Here is a 26,806-nt window from a genome sequence, read left to right on the forward strand (position 1 = left end):
GAGTTCATAACATCTGCATTACTGCAATAGCCAAGAAATAATGCAATATTGGTGATTGAATTGAAGACAATTCAAAACCACTATTACACAACTAACCTGTGTGTGTGTGTGTGTGTGTGTTGCAAACTTGGGAGGTCTTTATACAATGTATTAAATTAACTACAGGGCATTTTGTTTTTCCAAAATGTGAAAAGAAAAGTAGTGACAGCTAAAATTAAAAAAGGCCCTGCACACCCACGCAGGTGTTTTCACTTTCTCTGCTCAAATTGATGTTGGACAAAACAATGCTATCAATGTAGAAAATACATATCTGTAATCATTCATTATAATGGAACAGCATTCCAGTTAGATGTCAGTTCCAGGGGGTGGTACTGTGCATGCTGGCTTACTGAAATACTAGAAAAAAGCCATTAACAGTATTGACAAGTCTCACTAATAAGATTGTTAAAAGTAAGCGTGAAGATGTCAATGAGGCAGTTGGTCATTAGGTGAAAACAGTCGTTTTATTTCTTTATTGATTGAATCCTTACAAGAAACAAAACCATTCCTCATTTCAATTTGTCAGCCTTTTTTGTTTTCTTAGGGCTTTGTTTATCTAAATTTGGATTTTCCAAGCGAGTAAAAAGCACTCCAGAGTCAGATCCTAGCGCTCTCCCTTCAAAGGGACAGTCCATTCCCTGATGCCTCGGCAGGAAGTTCACATCTGCCAAGCTCCTCTCGCCTGGTTGCACCCCGAGTCTGGACAGCAGGATGTTAGAAATCCCTGGCACTATTGGCTGGAGAAGTGTGCCATAAATCCTCAGACATTCAAAGGAGACATGGAGGATCGTGTCGAGCCAACGCTGGTCTTCACTGTCCCTCCTATCTAGCTTCCAAGGAGCATGGCGTTGAACAAACCCATTGGTCTTCCTCACACAGGCGATGATGGCCTCCAGAGCTTTGTATACATGCATGCTCTCATAGTGCTGCTCCACCACAGCAGGGAGGTTTTTCACAGAATCCAACATGTGATAGTCTTCCACCACAGCCCTGCCTCCCTGTTCATATGGGAAGGACTGTGGGCAGAAGGCGGGGTAGACCTGAGCTGGGTTAAGAGCTGGAGCTGTGCAGCGGTTCAGAAGACCACCCAGAGTGTCAGCGAGCTCTGCGTTGAGCAGCTTCCTAACTTTGTCGTCTGTGTAATCAGAGTCTGACTCTGGGATACACTGACGCAGAAGAAAGTACCTTATACCATCAATTGTGAACTTCTGTGAGCATTCAACAGGATCCACCACATTACCCACACTTTTAGACATCTTCTTTCCTCCTGATGTCCAGTGTGAGTGCACATATATCGTCTGTGGCAGCGGCAGTCCAGCCCCGAGAAGGAAAGCTGGCCAGTAGATGGCATGAAATTTTAAGATGTCCTTTCCGACAATGTGGTGGGCCACGTTCCACCATTGGTCGTGTTTATCTGGATAGCCAGCTACTGTGAGGTAGTTCACTAGAGCATCCAGCCACACATAGATGGTTTGTTCAGCATCACCCGGGACAGGAATGCCCCACTGAAGGCGACTTCTCTGGCGGGAGACTGAGAGGTCAGCAAGGTCCTCCTGCAGAACCTGTTGGACAATCTGGGAGAAAAGCTCAGGCTGTATGGCCCTGGGATTTCCTCTGAGCCAGTCGAGGAGCTGAGACCGAAACGCAGAGAGACGGAACATGTAGTTCTCCTCTTTCATCCACTCCACCTGCAAATGAGTATAAAATTAATTAAAGTCATGTTGACAGAAACTTCACAAGCTGTGGAGGTGTGATTTGATTTCTGCTTTAAAAAAAAGGAATAGCTCCACATTTTGGGAAATATAATTATTCTGTATGGACTGTATGTATATACTGTAGTGCTTTGCACTCCCTTTGCAATTCGAGTTTCCCAAAGACATTTCGACATGTAGACTGCAGAGCCTAGGGATCAAACTACTGACCTTTCAATTAGTGGAGGAACTCCTGAGCCAGAGCTGCACACAGATTCTACATTTGCCATAATGCAACTTATGGCACCTTTTTGTTAGAGCCTCCCTGCTTGATAACAGCCCACGTCTTTCCAACCCAATGCCCCCATTCTGTTATACATTTGTAGTCGTAAAGCTCAAGCCAATATATAAACCTGACAACAGTGTAATGTGTAAAATCAGTGCAATGCTCGTCCTGAAGTTTACACTCATTCATCTCCACTAAAATCACACTTGTGCTGTCATCCCAATTTTGCTCGAATTACCTTGTGGCCACTCTCCAGCGATACCTTGATCTCCTTCCCTGATGAGTCCAGAGCATCGCCCACCTGCAACGACGTGAGGAAGCTTTCATCTTGGGTTGAGTACCAGCCTTCATAACTCCCCTTGTAGATGAGCCCTTTGTTCCAGAGCACGGACCAGAAATGCTTCACAGCCTGATGGTGTCTCTGCTCAGTAGTTCTTATGTAGTCTGTATACGATATGTTGCAGCTGTTGAAGAGATGTTTGAATCTCTCAGACACATCGGTGCAGAAGTTCAGGGGATCTTTTCCTGCAGCTTCAGCAGCTTGTTGGATTTTCAAGCCATGTTCGTCTGTGCCTAAAATGCAAGATGATTGGGTGCATTATTATTTACTCGATAAAGATTTGAGATTTGAAGATGGCTTCTTTAAATTTCCTTTTTTGTTCCAAAGATTTTCTGTCAATCCTAAATGTACCAATTAGTATCTTCAATTATATCAGAAATGTCATTACAAACATACCATATTTTCTGTGCACATATCTCTAACATTAGTTTTAAGATTAATATAATGTAGATTTATACTTGTTTGAGGACATGACATTTACATACACATGTCAATGGAGGATTTACCTGTTCCAAACTTTGAGTTGAAGCCCTGGAGCAGCTTATACCTGTGTAAGCAGTCAGCTATCACAGCTGAATACAAGTGTCCTAAATGAGGAGAAGCATTGACATAGAAGATGGGAGTGGTTATGTAGTAACTCCTGTCGTCTTTGCAGGAAAGGGTGCTCGTGCATCTCGACGCAGCGCTCCTCTGGTGTCTGTATAGAGCTGAACTTGGAGAGAGAAATGGGCTTTGCGGCAGTCTGTGAAAAGCCTTACAGCTTCTGGTGACAAACAGAAAAGAGGTCCTCATCATTGGAAAGCAGGCGGTGCCGACGTGAGGACAACCAAACAAGTAGTGCAGTAATCATTAGTGCTAGCTGTTCATTTAGCTAGCTGAAATATTGAGTTTACGCACAAACACAGTTCAGTGGAGAAACGTAACCACTGTCAGGAGAAGAATTGGAAGATCTTGAGTAGTCCTGGTAAATGTTATCGATTACATTTTTGCTTAAACCAACCGCACGTGAGTTTTGCTCGCCTGTCAAGGTTAGCCTTCTTTCTTTAAAGTTTATTGATGGTTGGCAACCAACGATTTGGTGCATTACCTCCACCTACTGGACTGGAGTGTGGAGCAGAAAATAACAAATGATTCCCTGTAATCTTTACCTGTTGCAGTCTATTAGTACATGTCTAAACAGTTTCCAGTGTATTACAGTGTGTGCCTAGCCCAGTGGGGGTGCTTGCCTATTCTGTGAGTGTTTGATGTAGTCCTGTGTGTCCAGACGGGTTAATGACCATCTCTTCCCTCAGGCTCCTGCTCCATCTTCCACCTACACCTACATGTTTCTGAATGCTGTAACGATGTCTTTACATTGTCTACCTTCTCATTTTCTTCCACGCCAACATGAGCAGGAACCCAAAGGAAGGAGATTTCAAATCCCCTATGATGTACTCTAAGTAGAAAATGCATAATTTTATACAGAATATCCCAGACTTAATGCTTGAAAGCACTGCCAAGCTATTAGGACACTGGGTTGGTTATTTTCTTCAACCCATTGCAATGCTAGCCATATCTCGAGTAATTCAGCTGTGTACACTGAAAGGTGGTCTCCTTTTTACTGCTACTTCACAATGAGGGAGGAAGAATGCCACACCTGTACGCCCAGTCGCTGGTTCTTTTGAACCATCTGTGAAAATGAACATTTTATTTTGGTGTTGGTCAATATAGTTTTGTGCTATTGTTCCAGTTTAGGTTTGTTTTCAGTTTAAGCTGCAGACTTGTGTCTATTGATGGCATATGAAATCTCCACGGAGGTATAATTATAATATTATATCATTTAATGGGTACTACTTTATGGCGTTTAGCAAAGCATATGACATTTTAAAACCTCATTTGATTGCCCATTCTTCTACTTTATCTACTGCATTTTGCCTTTTAAATACTCTAAATTTCGACCCCTGACCCAAAGAGCCTCGTCAAAAGTGTAAAGTGATTTTCCTACGTTTTGCTCAAACATATCATTAATCATTATGTTAGATAACAGTGGACTGAACACACTGCCACACAGTGAATTTCCACTTGGAATATTCTGTACTTTAACCTCTATTGTCCTCCCACACAGGAAATCTGACAACCAGTTTTACATTTGATCATTTACACTTTTTAGGTTTAATAAGGAGTCCCTCTTTCCATAATATGCCGTAAGCTTTTTCAACATCAAAGAACACGGTAATCACCATTTGTTTATTTGATTGAATCCATCAGTCCCTCGCCTCATTCTGATAAATTTGTAACAAACTTTTTGAATTCTTGTCCATTGGCAGTAAGGCTTCTTGCGTTCCACTGTAGAATAATTAATATCATGAAGAGCCACCACCCCATTCCTGAGAGTTAGATGTGTCTTCACTTAACATTTAAGTGAACTGCTTAGTCCTTGGATTTCAAGGTATTTTTCAGCTAATTTTACTTTAATCTTTTCCCGTCTTCTTGTTCATGATAAAACATTTATCACATATACCATGAACGACACAAACTCACTCTTGCCCACAATCAGCATATCTGTTCTTTACCGCAACCTTGTCACATCCGCCACAGGGTCTGCTGTTGCTCTCTGTTCCCACTGATATAGAGGCATCTGTCTGCTTGGACATTTTCTTCACAGCTTCAGAGTATGAAATCCCATGGGAGACATTAACTCGCTGCAACTCTGCTGCTTTCTTGCTGACTTCACACCCTCGATAGGCTGAACTATGTTCTCCTCCACTGTTGAAACACTTTAGTTTAGTTCCTTCTTTGCATTTCCTATACTCATATATGCGTGCCTGCACATCTACCACATCTTTGCTTGCCTTTGCAGTTTGCTGCTATATAGCCATATTTTTTTGGCACTTGAAGAATCTCAGTGGTGGAGGAATATATTGCCTAACATCATAACTCCTATATATACTTTGCATAGGTTCATTGAATTTTATAATGACAGGCTGTCACATTTCTCTTGTATCTTGTAGTTTTCAGAAGTTGGATAGGTGGATGGATTATTCGGCAATACTAAATTAGTACCTGCCTAGATTTGCACCCCCTCCTCAAACCAGTGTATATATACAATTCAAACTGTCCAGCCAAAAGTGCAAATTAAAAAAATTAAATTTGTATTCATCATTTATATTCTCTCACAGACCGAATATACTCTACAACCTACATTATTTGTATAAAACTAACGTAACCCGCTATCGTGAGAAGGAAAAAACCTTATGAACGTGCACTCAGCGTGGAGCTAGTCGAAGCGTCAACTGCTACGTACTACGTGCTCCAAAAACCACGCCCATCCGGGTGGCAGTTTTTATGGAGTCAGGTGACTGCCAGCCAATCAGCTGCTCCACTTCCTGATGTCAGTCAAACACGACGAATGGGGTTGACGTGACAACGGAGATAAAACATTTGACAAACTGTAAGTTTTCAGCGGTTGTTAATATTGTAACGTAACTAAAACGAAACTAAGTTAGAAGTCGCTAGTTTTGTCATGGCTTGTCTAAACCGTCTTAAAAGCTAGTTTCAACATCGTTGAGAGAGTCAGCCCATCATGTGATGTTACACATCGGGTGTCTGCTGTTGTTTGACTTAATGAAAACTTCCCGAAAGCTTCGTTTCTCAGAGAGGTCCAGTTATTCAGCCCAGCACGCGATCACACACAGCCTCTGCGTGAGACGTTGTTGTTGTTTTGTCCGTTATTTCAGATGGAAGGGAACCGTTTGGACTTCTACATCGGTCTCTCTCTGGCTATGAGCTCCAGTGTTTTTATCGGTGCAAGTTTCATCCTGAAGAAAAAAGGCCTGCTGCGATTGGCCAGCAAGGGTTCAATGCGAGCAGGTACTGTAAGCTTTATCAAAAATAAAAACTAACTTTATCAAGTTTAAAAGATCAGTGTTTGTAGGGGAGATGGCGTTAGTTGACTCATTTGTATGCAGGGCGGAAGTGTCATGATCAATAGTCAAAGAGCTCGATCATAGGAGAAATATAACAAGTATAACGAAAAAACTATATAACTGTCAATTATGCTCTTGTGTAATTGGTTATGAAACTAATCTAATATCAGAAGTGATATTTATTTAGGTTTGTTTTTGTTATTTTCAGTATGTATTAATTAATTAATTAATTAATTAATGTATTAATTTGTATTTATTTCTAGATAATGTTTAACCTTTTTGCGTACAAATTTATTATTATAATTTATTATTTATTTACTCATGTATTAATGTATTATCAAAAATAGTTCATATCATATCGGATAGTTAATCTACAACGATGCATCCTATTTTGTAAAATGGTCATATGTTTGCATGTAAAATGTTTATCTGCTTATTATCAGTAATAATACTGCAGCTTTCAGATAAATGTAGTGGGGGGGGGGGGGTGGTACAATATTTCCCTCTGAAATGCTCAAGTGAAGTAAAAGTATTTGATCACTGTACTTGAGTTAATGTACTTAACGTTAGTTACAATCCACCACTGTAAAATAAGGGGCATATCATAGCTATCACTGGGAAGGAAGGTGTGTCTTGATGGACACTTACAAATACTCAAATAATACAGCAGGAGAAGTATCGTGTGTAAACATAACATTTAAGGACAATACCTATACAGGACTTTTCTTAGGATTAAGGAAGTTTTGGTAAGAAGTGTGTTCTTGTTGAAAGACGCTAATGATCTTCCAACTTTAAACCAATGAGGAATTATTTTAAATGAGGAACCTTTAACTGTTACTACGGCATCTCATTATATTGTGTACCTCACAGGTCAAGGGGGGTATGCTTACCTGAAGGAATGGCTCTGGTGGGCAGGACTCATTTCAAGTAAGTGAATGGTTTACGGCCTTAAGGCCCTGTTACACATATCCGTATGGCAGAAACGTATGCTGGTGTATACGAAATATCGGCAATACGTTGATATAAATTAAGGGTAAGTTGTGATCGTTCGAAGGAGCAGACGATACGCCGAACACCCCATTCATACGACCCAGGTCACACAGTTCAGTATGGCAGAAACATGCCGCCGTATATGAAAAGTAGCTCAAAATACGTCCAACTTTTCCACAGCGGTGTTGTAGCTGACGTATACATAACAAATTAATATACGTATGTCCAACATATTGATAGCGAATCACTTACTTATACAAAACGTATCAGAGCGTCTGGCCAACGGAGCTGGAAAAGTGCCATTTGGTTCACGTCATGCTGATGCTGGAGAACAGAATGTACTCTTGTCGCAGCCTCTCAGCATCCTCCATGCTCTCTGATGCTGGGCTGATGTATTCATCAAGACGTGCTGTGAAGAAGTGAGGATGAGCTACTCACAGGGACCCTATATACTATATTCAAACCCCAATAAGCTCCCAAAACGCTAGCTGTACTGTAGAAACACGTTTCATAAGTTACTCCGTCGTCAGGCATCATCTTAACATAGGGTAGGAATAGGTTATCCACTCGTTATCAATAAGTTGGCTGTCGGAATTCACCGTCAGCCGACGTAGCCTATATCTAACGTACCTCTAACGTAGTCACGTAGGTATTCACGTACTATATTTACGTAGGTAAGTATTCACGTATGTCTAACGTCACGTAACGTCTGCATATCTTATGAAGCACACGTCGGGTACGTCCGGTAATTTTGAACATGCTCAAAACATCAGCGTTCAACAACGCACCCCAGCGTAACACCGCATGCTCTTAACGAATACTACTTGTGTATGGCGTGTTGCCGATATTTTGTATACGCCATATGTTTGTATACGTTATGCATTCGTTGGGCATTCGTCTGATACATTTTTGTATTAGGAAGTGATGCTCTATCAATAGGTTAGACATGCGTATCTGTATATGTTCACTTTTCCGATCCGATGAAAAGTTGGACGTACTTGGACTCTGACAAATCTTCATATACGCCAGCATACGTTTCTGCCATATGGATATATGTGACAGGGCCTTTCGTTCTGCAAAATGGGTGACATAGTAAGCTACTTGTTTTGCTTGGTGACACCAGCCATGCCCAGAAACATTGTGGTCTTTGTTTTTCAAAGTGGAAATGAGGCTGTTGTGGGTTTGGTATTTTTGCTGGTGAAGTTGCAGTTGATGCAGCACCCACAACATATCTTTGAAGTACAAATTCCTCCAAAGGGTACATTTGCACTTGTGGGTTGGAAGAGAATACTTTTTCAACCTCTAACCAGCTCCACCAGCTATGAATTTGTGCACACTGATGGTCAAGTTTTATTCTAGTGGGAACTGGAGAGGCCGCCAACTTCGCTGCATATGTATTTGCGCCGGCCACACTGGTGACTCCTCTTGGAGCATTGAGTGTACTTGTAAGGTAATTGACTTTTTCTTGAGTTTTATTTTGCAGGTTTTCATTATCAAGACTTATCAGACATTTTAATGTGATACACATCTAGCCTTCTCAAAACTTAAGGATGCACGACGATATCGGCACGTCATCGGTATTGGTAGAGAAAGGCTTTAAAATTAAATATTAGCATCGGCCAGGAGTGAACACATCCTCCAATATGACAGGCCGATAAGATGGCGCTTATGCACATGTGACGCAAACCGATGGCGAAGCAAGTGCAAAAACAAATATGTCTGCGGTGTGGATGTGTACAATCTTGACAAGCATTGTATTTAAATAACTGCATCTGCCAGTGGGGGCCATCACGATAACGGTGGGCATAATAATATGTTAATTCCTCTTCAGGAGAGACTAGGAGAGATATTGGATATCCGATATCGTGCATTACTAGATCCCGGTGATGCAAATACTCACAAGTGCAGTGGTTCCCATTCTTTTTGGCTTGCGACCCCCTTTGCAGGTTTAAATGATCTTGTGAGAGCTTTGGGGAGGGGCTCTCATCACAGGTTATTACCTTAGCATGGGCACGAATTGTGAGCAGTTCAAACCAAAGACTACTTCACTAGACGGGGTCTTAAAGAGGGGAAAGTATCCAATATTTCATTAGAGAAAAGCAACAAGTATAGAACAGTCAATAAAATAAATCTAGTTTAAACCTTTTTCCTTTCTTATTCCTTTTTAATTACCTTGTGACCTCTTAGGTTTAGCTTGGGACCCCCCCAGTTGGGAACCACTGCACTGGAGCACCAAATCGGTGATTGAAAATAGTCCAACGGATACAATATTTACTCCTGCTTGAGCAATGTTTGCTAAATACTACAGTGCCAAGCGCTAAGAAATAATGTTGCCCTTTTCAAAGCCTTTAAAATGAAAGCATATATGTGTGACTAGTTTTAAAAGATTTACCTCTTCACTGTGACAGACGTGCTGCGATACGCAGGCTATTGAATTGGTGGTCTTTTCATAAGATTTGTTGACAATTTAAAAAATAAAATACAATAGAGTATCACCAGACTTATCTATATAATATGTAAATGCAGATTTGTACTAACTCTGTTTGTCTGCATCATTTATTTTTCCTTCCAGTGCCATGCTGTCCTCTTACTTCCTGAATGAGAGGCTGAATGTGCATGGGAAGATTGGTTGTTTGCTGTGCGTCTTGGGCTCAACGGTGATGGTGATCCATGCCCCGCAGGAAGAGGAGGTTGCCTCCCTCGGTGCCATGGCTGAGAAGCTCAAAGACCCAGGTAGGACCAGACCCAGTGTGATCTCATTAACCATGGTGTGGAAACTGATTCCCAGATAACGGTTGGATGGATTTTTTTTTTCCAGCGCACTAACTCATTCTTGAATGATCCCACTAGGTTTCATTGCGTTTGCTGTGTGCGTTGTTGGAAGCAGCCTTGTTCTTATCTTTGCTGTGGCTCCGCGGTTCGGACAGAAGAATGTGCTGGTCTACATCCTGATCTGCTCTGTGATTGGCTCCCTGTCTGTGTCTTGTGTCAAGGGCCTTGGCATTGGCATTAAGGAGCTGTTTGCTGGGACAGCGGTGCTGCAGGAACCCCTCTTCTGGTCGTTAATCATCTGCTTGATAATCTGCGTCAGCGTTCAAATCAATTACCTGAACAAAGCCCTCGACATCTTCAACACCTCCTTAGTCACGCCCATCTACTACGTCTTCTTCACCACCTCAGTCATGGCCTGCTCAGCCATTCTCTTCAAGGAATGGTTGAGTATGAGCACTGACGGAGTTGTGGGAACAATAAGCGGGTTCCTCATAATTATTGTGGGGATCTTCTTCCTCCATGCCTTCAAAGACATTACATTTATCTTAGATTCCCTCCCACTCTACCTGAGGAAGGGTCCATGGGGGCACGAGCCTTATGTGGCTCTTCCCAGCCATGAAGCGCAAGCAGAGGATGAGATAAAACTACCCAGAGAAGGAAGTTCAAAGGGGGGCTGGAGTACGCACCAGAGGACTCCTTAAGGAGTACTAATAGACTTTTCACTACTGAGAAAAATTGATGATGGCAATTCTTAAGATTTACTGCACATCACAGCGTGGCAAGTTAGTTTACTAAATCTGAACTTCAAGTCTGTCTTGCACAATTCAGTATGCACTGGATGAACAAAGTTGCCTAAAGTGATCATAATGTTCCTGTCCGCACACTGGATTTCATATTAAATTTACATTTTTAGTTAAACACAATAGTACATCCACATCTGAAGTAAAAAAAAAGAAGGAATTATGATCTGAAGTATAATTATGTACTTTTTTCTTTTTACAGTATATTAAATTTAAAGAATTGAAGTTTGAATATTAGACATGCATAAACCAGATTGTGCCTCGTTACTGAAAATATTAACCTTATTCATAGGTTTGCACTTTTACCTTATCATATTGTACATATGTATGATTTAATAAGACCAATGTAAAGGAAAAAAGATTTTCCCTTAATGCATTTCTATCAGCTGATGAACATGTATGATGAACATGTATGAGTAATCCTCTGATGCGTTACTGTTATACCTCAGTGTTATATACAAACCACACCAAAGAATGTTCTTTCCCTGTGTGGATTCATTCCCAACATGTGCCAAGCTGTAATGGAACTTGTGTGTTTTTAAATATGCTGATTAAATCATAACTACAACATTATTGTGACTCCACTTTTTCCAAAAGATAAAACAGAATTATTTGGCATTATATTTATTGCATATGTACAGTCCAGAACCTCACGCCTCTTCGGTCAAGACATCGTTAGTTCTCTTAAATTACAGCAGGGTGTGTGGTGAAGTCCTTGTTGCTGTTCAAAACAACTGGCTGAAGCTGAATGTCCCAGATGCATCGATCTTACTGCAGTCTCCCACAATTAACCCACTAGTTAAAACTCATTCAAGCTCAGTTTCACAGTTTGACTAGAGAACTGACTTGACAAACAAAACATGGAGGTCACTAGACAATCTAAACGTTTTGCAACGCTCATATCCCGGTAAAATCCCTAGACTTCTGCATCCATACATCGTGTTAATCTGAGGCACTTGTATCAAAAGTTACACTGAATGTTGTTCCTTTTTCCAGTTGAACGGACGGACAGTTCATTACAGACGCCTGTGTCAAGACGAACCCGCCTCGTCCTGGAGCCGGGGCCATGTGTTGGTGTCTCGACAGTCCTTTCAGTGACAGTTTTACTCTAACATGCTCTCAGAGAATGAGCCCTTGCTCCTTTGAGTCTGTTCCAGCCTGTTTAGGATGAACTGGCTGGTGTCAATAAATCGCTCCACACAGTTAACGAAGCACATTTCTGTCCTGGAGTCCATCTTTGGCCCGGGTTTATCCATACATTTGTCCTGGAGACAGAGAGAACGATCATGAATGATACAAGGTATATCACAAATAGTACATCACATTTAGCACAAGTGGTGTGACACAATTAATGTTAAGTACTGATTATTTTTGCAGTAGTGGCCACAGCTGTGACCTCTGCACTCAGTACAGTCCCTTGGTAATTCATTAAAAAAAACACTCCAATTACAAACATGCAAGTTAAAAAACATTAACTGGCGCAAAGCATGGCTTTATCCTTTTAGATTTTGCATCACAAACAATACATCTTAAATATAAATCTTTTACAAAATATATCCAACATACATGCGTATTTCAACTGTTATAGATGTGGATTACAAATGTAATGAATCATTTGTCTGCTTTATGGCTGCCCATATTGTATAACATTTTAGAAAGACTAGATTATATATTGTGCAAAACGCTTGCAATCAGTTTTGAAAAGTAAACATTTTATCACTTATTTTGAAAGTGACAAACACAGTTTATGTACTGTTTTTCTTTTTTATCTTAATATGGACATTTCATTTAATTCAACCCCTTTTTATTTAGATAAATAGATTGATTGATTGAGGACTACTACCTCTATATAACGTCTGAAGTAGCTTTTTATTCTTTGTTTGTCAACTGAAATGGTATGAATGAATCTTTACTTGTGTACTTTTGATCCAGTAAGATAAAATGTTTGCAACCAACGTTTAAATCCAACATTTCCAAACTTCTCCTCCGCGGCGCTAACGTTAGCTACAGCAGGCCGGAGGGGTGACCATGTCTGGGGAAATGTTCATTTGACATGTATTAATTCGTTCCGGACAGACACTAGACATCTGTACGACCACGAAGACATTTGAAGAGACAACCTGCAGCTGAATAAAAAAGTAATAATCACGCGTTTCTTCCCCACATAAGGTTTACGAAGGTAAAGCTATATGACCCGAGTCCCGAGGAGACATATGCAGTGCACTAAGTCACAAATGTGAATTAAAGTATACAGTTGGACTTTATTATATGACTACAGTAAATAAAACAAGTATCCCCAACTTGTATGCCAATATAAGACAAGCTAGCGATCAGCTGTAGCTACAGACAATGTGTAAAAAGTTGATTGAAGAGCTGCATGGTAGCTTAAAGCTGATCTTACCCAGCAAACCTCAGTCATCTGATGCACCAGCTGTTGAAATCTTTGTTTCTGAGACTCGATTTCGATGAAATGCTGGAGCTGAGGGTCCGCTGCCGCTCCCTGGCTATTCATATTTAGATAAGATAGGTCGTAAGAACAATACTTTTCCAATTATAAACGCCTTATGGCTCTGTTGCTGACCTTCACGTGTGGAATGTATGGACGACAGGAAACAGGAAGTAGTTCAACCAATCACAGAGCGCGTTCTTCTGACGGCGGTCTTCGTAATTTTTCAGCCATATTTAAATAATTATATATTAGTTAATTAAACAAATAATACACAGTTATGCAAAAGCATTATTTTTACGTTAAAAACTGTTGCACAGCTCGGTCAATTTCACAATTGATTGAACAAAAGCTTTATCAGATGTTTTGATGTTTTGTAATTTTCATTTCAAATGATGTTTCAGTCATTTCAAAGCCCAGCATACTTGGCTTTTATTTGTGCAATTCGATATGTTCTCACAAAGCTTGTTTCCACATACATATGTGTCTATATTTCAAAAAAGATTCTACGGAATACAATACACAGGGTACAATTAAGACAGATAACCTTCAATAAAATATACACATTTTAAATGCTAGCCTGTAGGACTGTACTTCTAGTAATGTAACAGGAAGGCTATTCTAATCAGTAAATTATATAGCGATATTCATATTACACATATTCACATTACAGAGGACCTCAGTGTGGCTGTGCAGTCCCATGTTCAAGCTGTAAACTGTTTAAATGATTGTTTTCCAGGGACAGACGGAGATGCTTCTCTGTGGAGATCAACTGTCTGTTTGTGTTGGGGTGTTGTGACTATTTTGAGATCTACTGGAGCTCGTACAGCACATCCTGAATACTCAGCGCCAGCTCCTGGAAGGTGGGTCTCTCATCTGCTTTCTGAAAACAAAAACAAAAACAGAAGACTGTGACATTTGTGTTCCTAAAATATTTGCATATACTATGATGAGTCTGTACTATGTCATTGTCATAACCTCTACTGAGGCCCACAACTCAATAAACAAATCACTTACATCAAGCCAACAGCTTGACATAATGCTGTAGACTTTGTCATTGGCCAGCTGGGGGCGGAAGAGGCGCAGGCCGCGGGTCACCTGATCCACTATTTCATTGTTGTTAAGGCGCTCATACGGAAGCCGTCCCAAAGTGTACACCTCCCACAGAAGAATCCCTAAATGTTTAAAGAAATAGTGTGTGAATTCATAGTTCACACTTATTACTGACCAGAAATGCAGTAGGGCATTTTAAAAACATACTTTACTCACCATATGCCCATATGTCTGACTTGCTGCTGAACTTGCAGTAGAGGAGGACCTCAGGGGGCGACCAGCGAACAGGGAACTTGGAACCTGCTGAGCTTGTGTACTCATCATCTAAGACATACCTAAGAAGAAGTGGTGTCAGAAATATTACAGTATTATATCAGGATAAAGTCCTAAAAACCTGCATTTGAAAAAAGTACAAGTTCAGAAGGATCATCAACTAAATAGGGTTAAAGTATCAAAAGTAAAAGTACTCATTGTAAAGGAACAATGCCCCCTGCGATAAGTATTACTTATACAAGCAGTTTACTCTTGTAGTTGGTTGAAGTGGAACTGATTTGAAATACTTTATATACTGTTTTATGTTTGAATTTATATTATCTTTGTATGTAATCTTAATATACAAAGCAACCACTCACTTAAACTATAAAATAAATATAGTGGAGTTGTATTATAAACTAGCATAAAATAGAATTACTTAAGAATTCTACTTAACAGTACGAGTTACTTTCCACCACTGAGCTAAAAAGAGAGCAAGGGGATTTTAGTTTCTCTATTTGGCACCAACGTGCCTCCGTCTGCTCGAAACTCATGTGAAACTTTTTACCTTGACAGTCCAAAGTCAGTCACTTTCACGGTGCCATTCCCATCGACTAAACAGTTTCTGGCAGCCTGAGGACAAAACAAATATCCCTCTTTATTTAAGTGTGATCATTAAACATCACAAATACCTAATCCCAGTATATCTCAACACAGCATGATACAATGATCCAGAACTGTTGTACGCACTACAGTAGATCTATGTGTCTCACCAGGTCTCTGTGGATGTACTGCTGTGACTCAAGATAGGCCATGCCCTCTGAGACGTCTTTACACATCTCTAGGAGCTGGACAGCTGTTGGGTGCTGCGTCAGTCCCTCCCTGAGGTACATCTGCAGGCAGCCATTCGAAAGGAACTCAGTCACTATATAAATGGGTCTTTGTTTGGTGCACACGCCGTACAGCTGAACCAGGTTTTCGTGCCGAAGCTTCCTGGTTTAAGCAAAAGGAGAAGGAAGTATTTTGTGTTGGTTTTTCTCACAGAAGTTATATAAACTACACTTCTCAGTGTGACACATCACACCGTTTTATCAGTCTAGCGCACAAAAGTGTCACTATCATTTCAACTGCAGACACTTCCAGTGTAGCAGCTGAATGACCAAAGAGTGTCAGCTCAGTCCAAACTCATTTAGTTTCGCTTACATCATTATTTTGGCTTCTTCTATGAAATCGTCTTCTGACATGGAGCCTTCTTTAATCATCTTAATGGCAACGTCGTGCTTGCCCTGCCACTTTCCATACTTCACCACTCCAAACTGACCAGTGCCCAGCTCCTTGATGAAGGTGAGGTTACGGGGGTTAATCTCCCACAAACCTGGAGCAAACAAAACAGAATTAAGGAGCAATTATATACTTGCAGCTTTCAAATTAAAGTAATAGTTCCAAATTCTGCAAAATACGCTTTTCATTCTCTTGCTGAGAGTTAGATGAAAAGACTGTATAAGAACACATTTAACACGTCTTTTTTGTACAGATTTTAAAGGTGCTAGTAGGCACAAAAGCGAATATGTTTATTGTCCAAAATGTCAAACTATTCCCTTCACAATCAAGGGACTCTTAACAGATGGTGCTGTCAACAAATGCTGGTGCCCTTTAACCCTACTAACAAATGATCATTATGTTAACACATGCAGCATCAAAGAATAGATGGTTTATAAATTGCGTACACAGAGAAACCTTTCTAATCAGTCACAACAGGTTAATCACCAGACATTATGAATACCAAGGGAATATATTAATACTGTAAATTGATATAGTCATAATCTTACCATAGCCAAGCCCTGCTGTTGATGGATGCAGTGCCCGGTTAGATACAATGTATTTCAGCCTGCTAACCATACCTAGTGAGGGAGATTACAAAACATGTTTAGTCAACATTTTTCATGCACTGACTTTGACTGTTTCCATTTGTTTAATATCCTATTTGCCTATATTTTATTGCCATCCCCCTGTTAAGTCATTTCATTTTTCCTGCGGTGACAACTGCATTTTCATAGTATATTATTGTAATTATAAAATCATTTAAATCTGAAAGATGCTTTATGAGATATCCATATATTCACAGCTGCTGTATCAACCTGCTGCATTGTGCTGGTGGTAGTTGATGAGCTCTGGGATGGTGCTGAAAAAATGCCTCTCTGCCAGGTAATACTGGCTCTGTGCAGTGGTGCAGATGTTATAATGTTTGCAGATTCCACCAGTGTCCCTGTGGAGACAAAGAGAAGAGTATCTTTAGGTAGATTTAGTCGCAGCTTTATGCATAGATAGTAATATCTTCTCAGCCTTATCCACAAGACAGTTCATTCTTACAGAGCCCTGTGATACAAATGTTCTGCAGGCAGATTAGTCCAGGTTTTGCATGAATAATTTACATTTCTCTCCCTCTGTGGCCCACTGTTTCCGCTTTCATAACAAACAGTTTGCCTTTTGATACGTTCACACATGACCGGAGCCAGTGGATACAGTAGCCTATTGCAGCAGTGTTTAACACCACTGAACTTACTCACCCTACACCCTTACTCAACAAAGACACGGTGTATTTCCCGGCCTTGCTTGAGTCCCGTACCAGGAAGCCTCCGTCTTTGTTCTGGAAAACAACACACAAACAAATTCAAATGTTGTCCGGCGAAGTTCGACTAAGTTGTAGGCGCACAAACATATCATTGAGTCATTGTCACTGTCAGTTTGAGATCACCTCAGTCTTTAACAGCTTTTCTGCCTGGCTACGGTTCATATTCTTGGAATACCAGCTGTGAAAATAAATGTGAACGTAACATAACATAAGAATGATACATTTACGATGACAAGAAACTGCAATTTAGAGACAATAGTGCCAATACTCACTCAAATCTTTCTAGCCCATTTTCAGCTTCCACAACATAATTACAAGGTATATATCCTTCACTTCTGCAAAACAAAACAAAACATATTCTATTTATATAAAATGTAAAGAAATGTTTACACTGAAGGACTCACAAACACGAGTACAGAAGCATCTCATACGCAAATTCTTGCTACTAAAACTAAATATGCAAATCTATATTTGAATATTTGTGTAGTGCTATAAAGGAAATATTCTTTTTTTATATTTATATTGCACAAGGATGCTTGGGAAATTCATTTGGTCAAATACAACAAAAGCACATCCACAAACATATTCTCCATGTCCTCTCTTGGTGCTTTCTCCTGCTCTCCATGCACTCCTTTTCATTTATTTAATCTATGCACCTCAATGAATATGAACTTGCTATTATTCCACAGTTTAGACGGCACGTCTCTCACGTTTTGTCATAGAGAGTCATTAGATCAAGTGTAAACATTGATTTTTCATCTTGCGTTACATTTTTTCTCACCCATATTTGTCTCTGGCTTTCCACCAGTTATGATCAGTCATCTCCAGGATGGTGTACTCTTCATCCTTCTTCAGCTCCAGGTCTTGGGATGTCATGGGTGCGTAATTATACTCGGCTATGACAGTCATGCCTGCAGAGGGGGAAGGTGTCTCAGGGGGCTGTGGAGGTAAAGGTCGAACAGTCTTCTCCTGGAAAAACAGATGATTATTGGATGTTTTATTGAAATTGACAGTCTGTGTCAAAGTTGATGGACAATGTTTCTCTGATGTTGAATTTAGTCTGCGTGGAGAATTCACCAGTGTTTTTGTTGCTGCTGTTTACATTCCTCCTGAATCAAATGAGAAAAATGCACTACAGGAGTGCATTACTGTTTCGTTTTGTCATTTTTATTTTGTAGCATACAAGACTAAGCTACAACTGCATTTCGGTGTGCAACCCTGTGTTTCAAAATGACAATAAATGTTGCTTGAATACTGTAATCAGTTAATATTTGTTTATACCTCTGTTGGGGTAGGAGGGAGAGGTTTCCCGGATCCCCTTTGAGATGCTTTGGATCTAAAGCCTATTAATGACATAATGTAATACATGAATGAAATCATTTAGTCAAAGGCTAAAGTTTAGTTGCCAATTTCAAACTAAAGGGAATCTCGCTCTCACCGTTCTTACTATCCCACACCTTGCACCCCATAGCTTGTTTTACTTCCTGCTTGCAGCACAGCCAAATCCCATCCGCCCAGAAACAAGGATGGTACTTCTGCATGAAGTCCTTGTTGTAGCACACTACTATGCACAAGTATGGACACACACACACACACACACACACACACACACACACACACACACACACACACACACAAAGGACATTTACATTAAATCAACACTTGCATTTGCATGTGCTCCCAGCTCTTCTGTTGTGCAGGCACTGGGTGACGTTAAGCCCTAATATTGCAAATACTGTATGAGATACTGTAACTGACAAGATACATGAACACCATTTGTACATTTCTATAAATATACTAACTTTCTTTCAGCTTCTTTATCCACTGAGCCCGAACATCCTCATTCTTTGCAAAGATGTACAGCGGACCCTCATCATAAATTATCTGTGGCAAAAATGAAAAAGAAAACACCCATCAGCTGTTTTTTTGTCAAAGTTGTCCATCATTTCAAGACATTGGGGGATTTTCTATTTCTTAAGTTACAAGCTCAGGAAATACATGTGTTTATAAGTGTGACTAAAGCTGAAGGAAAATTATACAAATGCTAGCGTGTGATTGAAGACAAACAGCTTAAGTTCTGTTACTTTTATGGTCAAAGCCAGCCAGACACCTTGTTCTTGGCACCTCGTTGTGTGAGTTAATGTGTAATATAACACCTGCACAGTCACTGAAAGCCCCTTAGTTCATTTGAGTGTGAGAGATGGTTTCACTTCTTAGCAATGGACTTTCACATTATTAATTTTTGCAGGATTTTTTCTGCCAAGGAAAAAAATGAAATAAGAAATATATTCCATGCTTCGTTATTTAACTACAGTTACTGATACTGGGATACAAACGAACCCTAGCGTAGTGGTAGGAGTGAAAGCAAAACGTGATAGTTTGTTTGTTGTTGATTGTGCATACCTTCATAATTGTCATGAGGCAGTTTCGGAAGATTCTCTCTCTGTTATAGAAGTAAATTGACAAAGATGTCTACCTGGAAAGCATACATGCGCTCTTGTGGTGAATTGGGCTCTGGCTGGACCGTCTCTACACATTTGATCTTCTCCATGTCAACTGATCCTCTCATTCCTTTTCGCTTCTGCTTAACAGATGAGGAAACAGTCAGGTAACTCAGATGTAGCTGCACAGTTGTCAGCAAACATTAATCTGAGACAAATGTGATGCTATTTCTATAAAGTTGTTCTGTAGATCCAAAGACGTACCCTTTTGTCAGCATCAAAATCATAGTAGGCTATTTTTTCCTGGGTGAGAACAAACCATCTCTCCTTGTAGTTCAAAGGGGAGGTCTTCTTCTTCTGCTGAGATCGTTTTATGAAGATTTCTTCCAGTACACTCTCTGACATGATTCAGTCAGGATTGATTAATCTACATGGGAAGAAGGAATAATGAAGACCTTTGTAAAGCATAATAGCAACATAACACTCAGCCGAGTGTTTTCTTTGTGTAAGACCGACACTGAACCGCACATTCACACCTCGACTCTGTCAGTAATCGCTTTACTGACAGCTGTGACTCTTATCTCTACGCTTAGCTTAGCACTTTTGGGTTATGTTGCGCTTCACACTCAATTATTCAATGTTTTCATTTCCTTAATAACATGTATTTTACCAGAATGTTAGTCAATATGTGCCCACAAATTCATAGAGTCAGAGCAATGTCCCTGTGTCAGGTGAGTAAAGAGATGTGGAGCACGATGAGGAGACATGCAGCATGAATGTGAGCACATATCAGCGTGTGATTAGCTGTAGTTTGCATAAGCCCTGATTTTCCTGCCAGCAACATTCTTTTCGTTTCCAAACACCCCACCCCCCATGTCACATCTGTTTCCCTCAGCCACTGTATCTTGGTCATCATCACACCAGCTCAGTGACCTGAATGCTTTTGTGCTGGGAAACTGTGTAAGGAGATTTTGTCCCTTGTTTACTATGTATTCCTAACATGATTGGTTGGCATTTTCCCTCCACTCCTTATCTGTTTCTCAGATTGTTGTGATATATAACACAATGGAGTGCATCGAAAAAGTTTTGGGTGATTGTATTTCATGTCACATACATTTTTACGTTTTTAAATGGCTTAATAGGGCGCAGACACAAACACACACACACACACACACATACACACATTATTACTTTTCTAAGTCTCATTTTGAATGCTATTTTTAGGATCCAGCAATTCCAGTTAATAATGCGGTTCATATAACACAATAAGTATGTAAACAACATCTCAATAAAATGAGTTTACTGGCAAACTCATCATAAAAGATGTGAAACAATCTCACCATCACAAGACTACTCTTTTCTCTCAATCACACATCTACATTTGACCTTTATAATAACATAAGTAGGCAATTTAAAAAGGCTGTCTCTCTTTTTAGACAGCTTATTGTGTCTTGTTTTCAGCACCTACAGACCACTAGTGCTAAACTGAAACATGCACCTCCAAAACAAGACAAGGTCTCTATTGAAAACCATATCTAGATTACAGTGGAGTGGGGCAGAGAAACACTGATGTTTGTTAAGAGATGAGGATAATGTCGATTCTGTAAAAGCTCCCAAATACATGCTCCTAATATAAGTTAGCAACATGAAACATTATTCACTATATACAGTAGATGGGTGTTTTATTCAGAATGAACTGGCAGTACAGTGCTGGAGAAAAGTCAAACGTTATACGCCAGTGACAGTCCAGTGTGTAGAATTATCACCTACACACGCAGTAAGATCAGCTTTAGTTGTAACCGACTGCAGAACTAAAATCAAACCAGAAATCACTATTCACAGATGTATTTGCATTCAGCAAACACTGTCTAAAAACACATATTATTCTAAAATACTACAAGAATACACAGTGCACTAAAGGTAGGAAGTCATATTGCCAGGTGAAACACGGATCAGATGCTCAAACTCACCCTTTGGCACACAGCTGAATGCTAATTGTCTGTTAGTCTCGGTCAGATGTGTTCACTTCAGCTCAGCCTATTTTCAGCTTGTTAGCACTTCCTTCTATCATCTGAACTGTAACTGTAACGCCACCAGAAGCTTCTGTCACTCCCTGCTAACCAGGAGTGTAACATTTCTTCACACTAGACTGACGCTACCTATTGGTTTTGTTTGAGCCGTCATAAACAAACAGCAGTGTTCCCTATTCTGTGAAACATTGTTTACCCATTCCTCATTCTTTGCCCCTTAATGTTTTCTCACATCACTAACTTGATTGTAGAGGTCAACAAACACTGATAATGGCTGATCAACACACTGATGTATCTCTTTCTCTTCGATCAAGTGGAGCCAGTCGGCTGAAAATGCACGTCCATATTTCACTGTTTCATGGCCACCAGAAGGAGAGTTTTTTTGTAGTCTCTTTTAAAGGGAGTTGACGCACGGTGGCTGACACAGATGAACCGATAGGGAAGTTGCATCAATTCTGTACTGCAATATAAAGGGAGAAGAAACCCAGTGTCCTGCAGCTTTTCAACCTGACTTTATGTCTCTCTTTCAAATGTCATTTCACATTTAAAATGGATGTTACGTACCTGTTTTTTTCTCACTTTCAAATGCTTATTTTCTCAGTTGCTTGTGTGTTTTTTGGTTGTAGAATTATATATACTATGTCTATCCATTTAACTCTATCTGTTATAAAGCACTTGTTACTGTACACAAGGCAGCTTCCCAGTAGCTCAAAAGTCGTGAGTAACCAAAGTGTGTCCTTAAAACAACTCTTTTAATCTTCTAAAAATCATCTAATCGCAAGATACCATATATTTTGATATATTTTCACCCTTTCTTGGGTGGCTGTGAGAGTGATGATCTTTGTAACCTTTAAATACTGCCAATAGTGACACTAACTGTATGGCAGTGCAACAAAAGGCGCAAATTAAATACGCTATAAACACTAATAAACCTATGTATAGGATGAAATTAAAAATGTTGTTCCGCTACATATGACACAGCAAACACAAACACGTCATAACAGAGTTTAACAGGAACCTGTCAAGATACTCTCTTTCCTGACATTTCCTGACATATAAGTCGTATGTGCAAGAAAATGTGTGTGTATGTGAGTCTGTGAGAGAGTGACAAGGATGTCCAGTACAAGTTAAAAGAGTTCAATCTAACCACAACGAATACTCTCTGACACATGAAGATACCACATCAATTTAACATTGAGGTGATCTGTGGAGGCCTATTTGCATAATACACAAATAGGAATTAGGGTTCTCTGTAATGCATGTAAGTAAAGTTATTTTAGGGAAACTTTTTGAATTGTAATGTATAAATTCACAACATACAAGGCATTTGTCATGCTTAGAATATAAAGATAACCACATGAAACCACTATCTGATTAAAACCCCACAACACATCTAAACCAATAGTGTGTGCTGCAAGATGTGCTTATCTAAAGATTTAAAAGCATGCAAAGCAACAGCAGAATACACCAGCCTATAATTGTACACAAAACATTCAGAAACAAATATAACATCTTCGCATTTTAGTAGATAATGTCACTATGGTTTGACATAGTTATGTGGTTAGTTGATACTTAATTTAGGATTTGCATACACACTGAAAGTTGGTGGGTTTCAATGTAGTACTTGCACAAGTCTACATAATACGCACTATTACTTTTTCCAGTCCTTATAATGAAATGCATTCAAATAGCTGTTTTTAACATTTATACATTTAAAGAGCTTTGACACTTACCTAGGCACCCAAAAAAGTCAAGCATCAGACAGACAACTACTAAGGCTTGAAGTGGTGACATGAACCTTTGCCTCAGTCGTCTTCCATAAAATGTGTGTTAGTCTGTGATGCAAGAAGCTTAAACACACCCACTGAGAGGAACTCTGCTAACTTCCTCTTTTTCTTCCTGCTCATTTTCATATCAGCCCTCAGGACAGTTTTGTTGATAAGTTCAAGCGGGCTAAACATTAACACAAGACCATATTTATGTCATGCATATTGTTAAACTCTTTACTTTAAGGGGGATTTTTTTATTTAGTAAACTGCCAGTTTGAGTATTGCAGGGACAAGAGAAAAAACAAACTACTAATGGATAACTTCTGCAGGCATTAGAAAGTCTGCTCATTGTGTTCTACAAAGACTAAATTAATAACTCCCAGCATTTACCTAAAATGTAAGTCTGTTTGGTATCTTGTTTGTTTTGTGGAGCTGTTGTCCTCCTGATATGTCCCGCCGCTAGGGGGCAGACTCCCCAGCCCGGTGCCCGCTGAGCACTACATTAGGAGCGGCTTCCGGCCTCTGTCTTTCTCTTTTCCTCTGCATCGGGACGTAGCCATGGTAGGATTTTTTTCTCACCAACACACTTTACAGAATCTAACTCAATCTTGACGATTAATGTTGGTTTACTGCGTCTAGTCAACTCATATATGTTAACAATCTTTTGATACATGCAACTATGGTAGTATTGTGTAGATTTTACGCCGATAGATTGTCATTTAACTATGTTGCTGTGTTTGTGGCTAGATGCTTAGTTCCACTTTAACGGGCCTTTTCTTATTTAAGAGAAATTAAGGTGTAATGTCAGTCAACTTAACCGTTATGCCAAACGGTAGCATTTTAACTTTAATATTATTGCAGCGTCACATGTTTCAAAGCACATTTTGCACTGAATTCACGTTAAGTAGCTACAATGCTAACACGTTAGCTCACTAGCTAACGTCACCTGGCTTTACCCTGACCCGGGCGCTAACAGTTAACATGCTAAATGAGTCTTATGACAGATAACAGGCCGTTTTAAAAAACGTTAACGGGAAACTATATTGTTAGTTTAAACCACGAAACCGTCCTGGTGTGCTCTTAGTTTAGCTAGCTAACGTTAGTTTGTATATGTAACGCCATTAATTAGCGCAGCCATTGGCGCTAGCATCCATTTAAAAACGTTTTTTAATGCTTCTATATTTATAATGGCAATCAATAGTTGAGGGTGTCAATTTTCCATACTGTCCATATCGAATTTGGTGTATTTATATAGGATATATATCTGTATGCTACCAGGTTTATTGCAAATTTGTTTATTTTGTGTTGACCAGGTTAACGTCCCGAAGACCCGCAGGACCTACTGCAAAAAGTGCAAGAAGCACCAGCCCCACAAAGTGACCCAGTACAAGAAGGGAAAGGATTCCCTCTATGCACAGGGTACATCTTATTTTGTGAACAGAATATTGTTTGTTTTTGTATAGGATAATTACAAACCTGGTCACACAATTTTACAGCTGATAAGTTGACCACACTGAGAAATTACTACAGTTGCAGATAATAAGTTGAGTGTCACATGTGTAGATGATATCTGCAGAGATCTGACAGTCCTTAGTTTTTAAATGAAGATGTACATTGCACACATGGCTAAGAGACCAATTATTTATAGTGTGTACATATCTCTGTATGTTATGAGGTGTCATGGAAATGTAGCTAAACTATATGTTTTGCAGGTAAGAGGAGATACGACAGAAAGCAATCCGGCTATGGTGGTCAGACCAAGCCCATCTTCCGTAAAAAGGTAAGCTCAGAATTCTAAGACTGTTGAATGTCACGAAAGTATTGCGCCACTGTTTTGAAATCGGACTCAATGATTTACTGTCTTTTCAGGCTAAGACAACAAAGAAGATTGTGTTGAGGTTGGAGTGCGTGGAGCCTAACTGCAGATCCAAGCGAATGCTGGCCATCAAGAGATGCAAGCACTTCGAGTTGGGTGGTGACAAGAAGAGAAAGGTAAGCGTTATTTCATTTAGTGATAGAATGGGAAGCCCCACAATATTTCATCGGTACTTTTTCAAGTGTTTTAATGCTTTCAGAATTGTTCAGATTGTCAATTTGAAGGTCTTATTTTTGCAGTGCACCCCGAAGTGCTTTCTAAATCATCCATGGCTAACAATGTGGACTTGTGATTGTCTCACTATTTTGATAATCTACTACAAATTTACTATCAAAAGAAGGATGCGTTACTTGTATTTCAAATGATATCATTAGATGCATGTGGTGGTTCATTATACTGTGGTACACATAACATGCCGTTTATACAGGAGACTGGTATACAGTGAAACAACTAAATATTGTTTAAATAACAAATTGATCATATGCAATCTACTGGCCCCTTGCGTTTTTAGTATTTATTTGTGTTATGTATACTAAGGAGTCTGGCTCTTGACCATAAATGCTTGTGAATTTATGGTAGGGTAGGGGTCAGACCAGATCTAATTTCAGCAGAATGTGGGTCCTAATTTGTAACGGTTCCCTTTAAAAAAAAACAAAAACAAATATATAATAAAATGCAAAACTACAAACTATCAATTTAAGTCAATTGTAAATGCATTCTTAAACTTCCAGCAGCATTTCAACCACATATCATTGACTCTGTTTTAACTCTGCTTGAGCATCATTTTAACCTGTTTTTTTATCTGTTACAGGGCCAGGTCATCCAGTTCTAAACTGTGGGCTAGTCTTCTGGAGGAAGTTGTCGCTATTTTCAATAAATGTATTAAAACATACTTTGAAGTTTGTCTTTTTCCTACACATCTGTTTCACAATGCATGGCAGGTGTGCACAATTCAAGTTAATTGAACCCTCATAGGATCTTCGTTTTCTTAGTCACACTCGGGGTCTGTTTGACCCGGCTCATGTTCAACCATTCTAAAGTAGATCTAAACTCAAATCATACTTATCATAGTTTGTTCTTCATTACTAACGATTCAATCAATATTGTTTATTTAGTTGTCTTTCAGGCAGACAATAAAAGGGTTTTGTGGCTACTGCTCGTATAACATTAATAAAGAGCTGCTCAAGTTTTTTGTTTTATATTAATAAAAAAACATGCATATCCCACATAGGAACACAACTTCAGGGTTTCCTGTCAAAATGCAATGTTTAGCACAAAAAAAATAGCAATATGTAACATTTTCACGATTGTGGTCTTTACTAACTTGTGGAAGAACAACATTAGAATCTCGTAAGCTTCTGTTAAACAATGACTTTATTTCTAAACGCTGCACCGCTCTATAGCAGCCAAGTACAACCTACTGCAGGGGTCACTAACATCCGGACCCAGACGCCGACCTATCCGGACCTATAATCAATAAATTA

General features: G+C 39.6%; 5 protein-coding genes across 9 annotated transcripts; 2 read left to right on the top strand and 3 right to left on the bottom strand.

The window, feature by feature from the left end:
* Window positions 1-484: 484 nt before the first annotated feature.
* Window positions 485-5,004, bottom strand: mars2 (methionyl-tRNA synthetase 2, mitochondrial). Its single transcript, XM_029441032.1, has 4 exons — window positions 4,877-5,004; window positions 2,863-3,119; window positions 2,255-2,589; window positions 485-1,727 (listed from the first exon to the last, which is right to left on the bottom strand). The coding sequence occupies exons 1-4, from the start codon at window positions 4,987-4,989 to the stop codon at window positions 549-551; spliced, it is 1,884 nt and encodes a 627-aa protein (XP_029296892.1). The 5' UTR covers window positions 4,990-5,004; the 3' UTR covers window positions 485-548.
* Window positions 3,155-11,396, top strand: LOC115014297 (magnesium transporter NIPA2). 3 transcript variants are annotated; one of them, XM_029441035.1, is made up of 6 exons: window positions 3,155-3,172; window positions 6,073-6,205; window positions 7,132-7,188; window positions 8,611-8,701; window positions 9,824-9,984; window positions 10,102-11,396. In XM_029441035.1, the coding sequence occupies exons 2-6, from the start codon at window positions 6,073-6,075 to the stop codon at window positions 10,722-10,724; spliced, it is 1,065 nt and encodes a 354-aa protein (XP_029296895.1). In that variant the 5' UTR covers window positions 3,155-3,172; the 3' UTR covers window positions 10,725-11,396. The 3 variants fall into 3 exon arrangements, with proteins under 3 accessions (XP_029296895.1, XP_029296894.1, XP_029296893.1); XM_029441034.1 differs by lacking the exon at window positions 3,155-3,172 and adding an exon at window positions 3,303-3,320; XM_029441033.1 differs by lacking the exon at window positions 3,155-3,172 and adding an exon at window positions 5,711-5,786.
* Window positions 11,397-11,431: 35 nt separating this feature from the next.
* timm8a (translocase of inner mitochondrial membrane 8 homolog A (yeast)) lies at window positions 11,432-13,491 on the bottom strand. The gene is made up of 2 exons (XM_029441037.1): window positions 13,225-13,491; window positions 11,432-12,088 (listed from the first exon to the last, which is right to left on the bottom strand). Exons 1-2 carry the CDS (start codon window positions 13,333-13,335, stop codon window positions 11,927-11,929), a joined length of 273 nt encoding a protein of 90 aa, XP_029296897.1. The 5' UTR covers window positions 13,336-13,491; the 3' UTR covers window positions 11,432-11,926.
* Window positions 13,492-13,673: 182 nt separating this feature from the next.
* Window positions 13,674-23,534, bottom strand: btk (Bruton agammaglobulinemia tyrosine kinase). 3 transcript variants are annotated; one of them, XM_029441030.1, is made up of 18 exons: window positions 23,411-23,534; window positions 19,912-20,074; window positions 19,683-19,787; window positions 19,009-19,090; window positions 18,645-18,767; window positions 18,488-18,549; window positions 17,988-18,175; window positions 17,479-17,541; window positions 17,330-17,384; window positions 17,142-17,221; window positions 16,713-16,840; window positions 16,404-16,475; window positions 15,778-15,949; window positions 15,348-15,567; window positions 15,143-15,207; window positions 14,539-14,657; window positions 14,287-14,444; window positions 13,674-14,152 (listed from the first exon to the last, which is right to left on the bottom strand). In XM_029441030.1, the coding sequence occupies exons 2-18, from the start codon at window positions 20,050-20,052 to the stop codon at window positions 14,081-14,083; spliced, it is 1,905 nt and encodes a 634-aa protein (XP_029296890.1). In that variant the 5' UTR covers window positions 20,053-20,074; window positions 23,411-23,534; the 3' UTR covers window positions 13,674-14,080. The 3 variants fall into 3 exon arrangements, with proteins under 3 accessions (XP_029296890.1, XP_029296888.1, XP_029296889.1); XM_029441028.1 differs by having other exon boundaries at window positions 18,645-18,770; XM_029441029.1 differs by lacking the exon at window positions 23,411-23,534 and adding an exon at window positions 21,618-21,715 and having other exon boundaries at window positions 18,645-18,770.
* A 416-nt stretch (window positions 23,535-23,950) lies between these two features.
* On the top strand, window positions 23,951-26,214 carry rpl36a (ribosomal protein L36A). Its single transcript, XM_029441036.1, has 5 exons — window positions 23,951-24,007; window positions 24,760-24,865; window positions 25,159-25,226; window positions 25,316-25,438; window positions 26,134-26,214. Exons 1-5 carry the CDS (start codon window positions 24,005-24,007, stop codon window positions 26,152-26,154), a joined length of 321 nt encoding a protein of 106 aa, XP_029296896.1. The 5' UTR covers window positions 23,951-24,004; the 3' UTR covers window positions 26,155-26,214.
* The last annotated feature ends 592 nt before the right edge of the window (window positions 26,215-26,806 follow it).

This window comes from Cottoperca gobio, chromosome 10 (assembly GCF_900634415.1).
Source record: "Cottoperca gobio chromosome 10, fCotGob3.1, whole genome shotgun sequence".
NCBI lineage: Eukaryota > Metazoa > Chordata > Actinopteri > Perciformes > Bovichtidae > Cottoperca > Cottoperca gobio.

What these genes read in the sequence shown, in the direction of transcription:
- rpl36a (XM_029441036.1), top strand. An exon ending in GGATTCCCTCTATGCACAGG is followed by an intron (nt 24,866 to 25,158) that starts GTACATCTTATT and finishes TATGTTTTGCAG; the next exon opens with GTAAGAGGAGATACGACAGA. An exon ending in GTGGTGACAAGAAGAGAAAG is followed by an intron (nt 25,439 to 26,133) that starts GTAAGCGTTATT and finishes TATCTGTTACAG; the next exon opens with GGCCAGGTCATCCAGTTCTA.
- LOC115014297 (XM_029441035.1), top strand. Translation starts at nt 6,073, where the DNA reads ATGGAAGGGAACCGTTTGGACTTCTACATCGGTCTCTCTCTGGCTATG. An exon ending in GTGGGCAGGACTCATTTCAA is followed by an intron (nt 7,189 to 8,610) that starts GTAAGTGAATGG and finishes GTTTTATTCTAG; the next exon opens with TGGGAACTGGAGAGGCCGCC. An exon ending in TGAGAAGCTCAAAGACCCAG is followed by an intron (nt 9,985 to 10,101) that starts GTAGGACCAGAC and finishes TGATCCCACTAG; the next exon opens with GTTTCATTGCGTTTGCTGTG.
- timm8a (XM_029441037.1), bottom strand. Translation starts at nt 13,335, where the DNA reads ATGAATAGCCAGGGAGCGGCAGCGGACCCTCAGCTCCAGCATTTCATC. An exon ending in AGATGACTGAGGTTTGCTGG is followed by an intron (nt 12,089 to 13,224) that starts GTAAGATCAGCT and finishes CTCTGTCTCCAG; the next exon opens with GACAAATGTATGGATAAACC.
- mars2 (XM_029441032.1), bottom strand. Translation starts at nt 4,989, where the DNA reads ATGTCCAAGCAGACAGATGCCTCTATATCAGTGGGAACAGAGAGCAAC. An exon ending in CAACTCAAAGTTTGGAACAG is followed by an intron (nt 2,590 to 2,862) that starts GTAAATCCTCCA and finishes CTTGCATTTTAG; the next exon opens with GCACAGACGAACATGGCTTG. An exon ending in CGCTGGAGAGTGGCCACAAG is followed by an intron (nt 1,728 to 2,254) that starts GTAATTCGAGCA and finishes ACTCATTTGCAG; the next exon opens with GTGGAGTGGATGAAAGAGGA.
- btk (XM_029441028.1), bottom strand. Translation starts at nt 20,052, where the DNA reads ATGTCAGAGAGTGTACTGGAAGAAATCTTCATAAAACGATCTCAGCAG. An exon ending in TCCCTCCTACCCCAACAGAG is followed by an intron (nt 18,176 to 18,487) that starts GTATAAACAAAT and finishes CTGTTTTTCCAG; the next exon opens with GAGAAGACTGTTCGACCTTT. An exon ending in GTCAGACATATGGGCATATG is followed by an intron (nt 14,445 to 14,538) that starts GTGAGTAAAGTA and finishes TTAAACATTTAG; the next exon opens with GGATTCTTCTGTGGGAGGTG.